General features: G+C 56.0%; 1 protein-coding gene across 1 annotated transcript; it reads left to right on the top strand.

Moving 5' to 3' along the window:
- The first annotated feature begins 2,792 nt into the window (after nucleotides 1–2,792).
- On the top strand, nucleotides 2,793–3,725 carry LOC132085942 (olfactory receptor 14J1-like). Its single transcript, XM_059491406.1, has one exon. It carries the CDS (start codon nucleotides 2,793–2,795, stop codon nucleotides 3,723–3,725), a length of 933 nt encoding a protein of 310 aa, XP_059347389.1.
- The last annotated feature ends 2,436 nt before the right edge of the window (nucleotides 3,726–6,161 follow it).

Genomic DNA, 6,161 nt, shown 5'->3' with positions numbered 1-6,161 from the left:
ACACATGCATGGGTTCACTTAGCTCACCTCCAGAGCCACTAGTGGTTCTGCTCTATCAGAACGATGAACTTTCAACACACAAATACACGGGTTCACTTGGCTCACTTCTAGAGCTTTTAGCGGTTCTGCTCTATCAGAATGATGAACTCCATCTCTAATACAGCTGCTCCATCAGCTGAACTCAGACGTCTCTGGGTGGTTTACTCTCTTGTTCTCTTTTCTCTCTCCCGGGGGCTCTTCAGTACATACTGTATCTTCTTCTGCAGGCCAGTGGGTCGTTGTCTGTCTTCGCAGGTGGCAAGTTGAGACAAGCGGAGCTTCACTAGGAAAAAATCTTAGGGTGCGCTTTGGAGGTCTGTCTATCTCTTCTGCCTCTGCGGGGACAGAGAACTCCTGCCTGGCTCGCCATGTTTTGCGGAGAAAAGAAGAAACTTCACAACTTTATAGAAGTTGTAAAGCTTGGTATGTTTATTTACGGTGCTGGACACATACGGAGAAAATTCTCTTCAAAAGGCATGCGTACTCTTAAAGATCTCAGGTCTCTTTTTGTCTCCTCTTCTAAATGCATATGTATACAGTTTCACAATAGGTTCATACATATTCATTCTGCGTGACATTTATTGCTAGTTCTTCTTCATTAAAGGAATTCTTAGGTCGGGGGCAAATTGACCTCGTGGTCTTTTCTGTTTTTCTTTCTCTGTCTCTTTGCTGTCTCGGCATGCAAGTTTTTCTTTCAGCTTTGACCTCACAGACTTTTCACTGCTGCTAGACACTTCACTTAATTCAGAATGGATCTCTACTTTGTCTCATCAACACTTCTGAAACAGTCAGTCTCTGGCTGCAGGGATCTCCTTAAACTGACCCAGGACAGAACTGATGTGACTGTAAGGATGGCTCTGCTGATGTTTCTGCTTTGGAGGAGGATGTACTGCAGAGCGGGGCTTCCCTGGGCACCGTCAGAGGGACAGGGCAGGATGGCTCCTGCTGCCAGGGACGGCTGCAGGGGGTGAAGCTGGGGCTGCAGCCAGGGCTGCCCAGGGCTGTCCTGCAGAGCAGCTCCTGCAGACTTCAGGGCTCTTCACCAGCCCAGGGCATGTGCCACCTGCCAGGGGCAGCTCTCAGCCTGCCTGGCAGCTCCCCATGGACATTGTAGGGGAGTTGTGGGTGCAAAGAGTGACTCCTGCCAGGGCAGCTCCTGCTGCTGTGCAGAGGGTGCTGTGTGGGCCAGAGCTGCTCAGAGCTCCAGCTCATGCCCAGCTCATTCCTGAGGGGAATTTTCATGAACTCATTCAGGGCTCGGGTTTCCTGCTTGGGTCTCTGCTTTCCTGAATCTGTGCTCCCACTTTTCCCTGGCTCAGCTTGGTGGCAATGGAAACTCAGCTGTGCAGGGCAGAGCAGGGGCTGAGACTCTTAAACCATCACACTGAGGATTCCTGGGCACCTCAGCAAGTGCCTGCACCTGCCCAACCTCCAGACCCATCCAGCATCAGCTTTCCATGGTGCCCAGGCTGGGGGAGCTGTTCTTTAATCCCTGCAGGGCCCAGCAGCTGCAGGGCAGGGCTGGCCCAGGGCGTGGGCTGGGCTCTGGCAGCTCTGGCAGGGAAGGAGCCCGGGGCCACAGGAGCAGCTCGGGCTCGTACAGCTCCAGCAGCAGAGCCGTGGGCAGGGAGGGAGGGAGGCAGTGCTGAGGGAAGCCCTGCTGCAGGGCAGATGTGGCACCTGCTGGGCCTGCCCTGCAGGGCAGACACTGCCGTGAGCAGCACAGCTCTTGTGTCCCCTCGCAGCCAGCACAGCCCTCAGCCCGGGGGCTCGGGGCCCTCAGTCTCTCCTGGGCCGGCAGAGCAGCCCCAGAGATGAAGGGCATCTCTGCGGCCATGTGCCCATTCCCTGCTGACCAGGGCCTGAGGGCCACTGTCCTGCCCTGCTGCCGCCTGGCAGGGGCTGGGCAGGGCTGGCCAGGGAAAGGCTTTTCCTCAGGCCTGGCTCTCTCTCTCTCCTTGCCTTGCCCAGGTGCTGCTGGCATTGCTGAGGGGCTCTCTGCAATGGCAGTTCCAGCTGCAGGGCCAGGCCCAGCGCTTGGGCTCCTCCTGTGCAGGCTGAGCACAGGAATGGGGTGTCCCAGCTCCCTGTGCCCAGGGAGCTCTGGTCAGGGCAGCCTGGGAGGCTGGAAATGAGTCCATTCTCCTGACTCTGGGAAAGGCAGGAGCCCCTTTGTGTGCCAGGGATCCCTCTGCTCTCAGCTGTGTCTCCTGGCTGTCGAGGGTAACACGGGAGTGGATCTCAGAAAGGTGCAAGTGCAGGGCAGCTGGAACAGGAGAGAGGGACAGAGCAGCTCCCCTCAGTCTGCACTAAGCCTCAGACAATCCTCCTGCCTCGCTGGACTCTCTGTTCTTCCACAGCACAGCAGAATCTCTCATTCTGCCTCCTGTCATCCCCAGCCCTTCACCCAGGCAGCTCCTCTGCCTTAGCTGAACATTCTTTATCCAAGTCCCTACACCAGGCCTGGGCCCTGTTCCCCTGCACTTACTGGGGGTCAGGACTGACTCCGAGCCATCCTGCAGGTGAAGGTCCAACTCCTCACACAGCATTGGCCAGCAGCAATCAGAGCTCCAGTAACAGAGCTGAAGGAAGATCTCTGAGATATGGACAGGGGGAGGTGTTCAGTGACAGGAAAGACTCTATGAAAAAGAGCTTTGACTTTTCTGTGAGAAATCTCCCCCCCCCCCCCCCCCACCCCCACCCATTGCCCTGTCTTTCCTCCTTCTGCAGGTTGAAATGCTCAGACACAGCAAATGTCCAACAGCAGCTCCATCAGGCACTTCCTCCTGCTGGCATTGGCAGACACGCGGCAGCTGCAGCTCCTGCACTTCTGCCTCTTGCTGGGCATCTCCCTCGCTGCCCTCCTGGCCAACGGCCTCATCATCAGCGCCGTAGCCTGCGGCCACCACCTGCACACGCCCATGTTCTTCTTCCTGCTCAACCTGGCCCTCAGCGACCTGGGCATGATCTGCACCACAGTCCCCAAAGCCATGCACAATTCCCTCTGGGACACCAGGAACATCTCCTACTCAGGATGTGCTGTACAGCTGTTTTTCTTTGTGTTATTCCTCTCAGCAGAGTATTTCCTCCTGACCATCATGTGCTACGACCGCTATGTGTCCATCTGCAAACCCCTGCACTACAGGACCCTCCTGGGCAGCAGAGCTTGTGCCCACATGGCAGAAGCTGCCTGGACCAGTGGCTTTCTAAATGCTCTCATGAACACAGCCAATACATTTTCATTGCCCCTGTGTAAAGGTAATGCCCTGGGTCAATTCTTCTGTGAAATCCCCCATATCCTCAAGCTCTCTTGCTCCTACTCCTATCTCAGGGAACTTGGGCTCATTGTGATTGGTGCCAGTTTAGCCTTTGGTTGTTTTGTGTTCATTGTTTTCTCCTATGTGCAGATCTTCAGGGCTGTGCTGAGGATCCCCTCTGAGCAGGGACGGCACAAAGCCTTTTCCACCTGCCTCCCTCACCTGGCCGTGCTCTCCCTGTTCCTCAGCACTGGCTTTTTTGCCTACCTGAAACCCTCCTCCATTTCCTCCCCATCCCTGGATCTGGCCCTGTCAGTTCTGTATTCGGTGGTGCCTCCAGCCCTGAACCCCCTCATCTACAGCCTGAGGAACCAGGAGCTCAAGGCTGCAGTGTGGAGACTGATGACTAGACAATGTAAGAAACATTGAACTGCTGGACAGTTTCTGAGAATAACTTGTAATAAAAGTTGTCTTTGATATTTCTTGTTGGCTTCATTTTGGAGCTTCTTTTTCGTTGTTTACCATTTTTAATGTTGTCCCTAAACGAAAGCAATTAATTTTGCCATATATCATTTTGTTTCTCCACACTTCCACTGTGACCTGCGGACTGTGTCAGTGAGGAGCTGTGCTCTTGATACCTTTAAATGAAATAAAGGATTTATTTCATATGAAGCTATCAAGAACATAGATCCTCACTGCCACAGTCCAGCAAAGTTTTCGCTGGAGATCCCCCTTTTGTTGCCTTCTCTGCACAGTGCAGCAATGTCTGTGTGCCGAGCTGGGGGCAGATCAGGGCTGGACCAGCAGCTGTGCCCAGCAGCAGCAGCACTTGGTGTTGCCAGTGCTGCTGCCATGGCCCTGCCCCGCTGCCCTGGTGGCCCTGGTGTTGCTGCAGGGCCTGAGTGCTCTCGGGGCCGGGCACAGTCCTGGGGGCGGCAGTGCCGGGGCTGCAGCAGGGACAGGCCATGGGCACTCCTGGGGCAGCGCTGACGCCTCAGGCCAGGGCCTGGGGGCTCCAGGCTCCTTGCCCAGGCTCTCTCAAGAACACGGGCAGGCCAATTCTCAGCACTGAAAAGCCCCGTGAACAGCCCATTGCAGTTGGTGTGGGGACATGGTCCAGAGGCACAAATGCCATCAGCCCCTGGGGCCTGCAAGGGCTGGGGGAACACCAGGGAAACCACTCAGCTTTGTCCTGGCCTCTGCAGTCAGCCAGAAAGTTTGTTCCCATCTGCTGGGAGTTTCCTGTCCCACTGCAAACGCTGTTGCTCAGAGCCAGGGCTGCCTGGCAGCCACTCCCAAACTGCCCTGAGCATTTCCTTTGCTTCATCCTGGCTTTCTTTACTCTGTCTGGCACAAATCTCTTCCTGTTGCCCAGCCCTGTTCCCTCTCCTGCAAACAGCCAATCCCTGTTTGCCCCTTCCTCTCTGGCCCCACTCCCCATTGCAGTTCCTGACTTGGCACCATGGGAACATCCCTTGGGCAGCAGGATCATCCTACAAGTGCTGCAGGAATTGTCTGCAGGCTCCTGCAGTGCCTGGTGCTGCTCCCTTGCCAGAGGCACCCCAGGCCAGGGGGGCACATCTGGGCTGCTGTGTCTGCCTCTGGGGCTCCCTGTTCTGGGCAGTGAGGAGGAGCTGCAGAGGCTCTGCAGGACTGACAGGATGGGCTTTGGGGCTGGCAGGAGAAGCTGAGGGACCTGGGCTGCTGGAGCTGCTGAAGAGGAGGCCCAGGGCTCATCTTGCAACTGCTCCAAGGGTGGTTTCAGAGAATCCCAGATTCAGCAAGGTTGGAAAAGACCTTGGAGATTATCAAGTCCAACCTGTGTCCCGACACTGCTTGTCTTCCCTGAGCCTCTTCTTCTCCAGGAAAAACAACCCCAGCTGCCTCAGCCACTCCTCAAAGCTCTTGTGTTCCAGACCCCTCCACAACCTTGTTGCCCTTCTCTGGAAATGTTGCAGCCCCTCCATGTCCTTCATAAATTGGGGAGCCCAGAACTGGACAAAGCATTTAAGGAGCTGCCCAACCAGTGCTGACCACAGGGGAAGAATCACTGCCCTGCTCCTCCTGGCCACACCATTCCTGATCCAGGCCAGGAGCCATTGGCCTTCTTGCCCACCTGGGCACACTGCTGCCTCATGTCCAGCCTGCTGTCCATCACTCCCTGAAGGTCCCTTTCTGCCTGGCTGCTGTCCAGCCACTCTGTGCCCTGCCTGTAGTGCTACAGGGGTTGTTGTGGCCAAAGTGCAGGACCCAGCACTTGGACTTGTTAAGCCTCACCTTGTTGGATTTGGGCCCTGGATCCAGCCTGTCCAGGCCCCTGTGCAGAGCCCTCCTACCCTCCAGCAGATCTACATTCCCAGCCAACTTGGTGTCACCACGGTTCCATGAGGCCCCAGAGTGTCCCAATGGTCTCCGTGATTCCATGAGGCCTCCCAGTGTCACAATGTTCCTTTTGGTTCCCTGGCATCCCTTGGTGTCACAATCTCACCATGTCCCCCAAGGCCCTGCAGTGTCACAATGGACTCTTGGTTCCACGAGGTCTGGCAGTGCAGCAATGCTCTCCTTGGTTGCACTGTGTCACAATGGCCTCTTGGTCCCAAGGGCCACCACGGTGTCAAACATGTTTCCTTCATTCCAGGAGTCCCTGAGGAGCAGCACTGACCCCTTGGTTCCATGGGGCCCTGCAGTGTCATAATGGCCCCATCATGACACCAGGTCCAGCTCCATCACAATGCTCTGCATGGTTCCACAAGGCCCTGCAGGGTCACAGTGGCCTCTTGGTTCCATGAGGCCTCAGAGTGCCACAACGAATTCCTTGGTGCTTTAGTGTCACAATGGAGCCCTGGCGACACAAGATCCTGCCGT

The sequence above is a fragment of the Ammospiza nelsoni genome, chromosome 34 (assembly GCF_027579445.1).
Source record: "Ammospiza nelsoni isolate bAmmNel1 chromosome 34, bAmmNel1.pri, whole genome shotgun sequence".
Taxonomy (NCBI): domain Eukaryota; kingdom Metazoa; phylum Chordata; class Aves; order Passeriformes; family Passerellidae; genus Ammospiza; species Ammospiza nelsoni.
The sequence above is the reverse complement of the archived record's forward strand: the minus strand, read 5'-3'. Positions and strand labels throughout refer to the sequence as shown.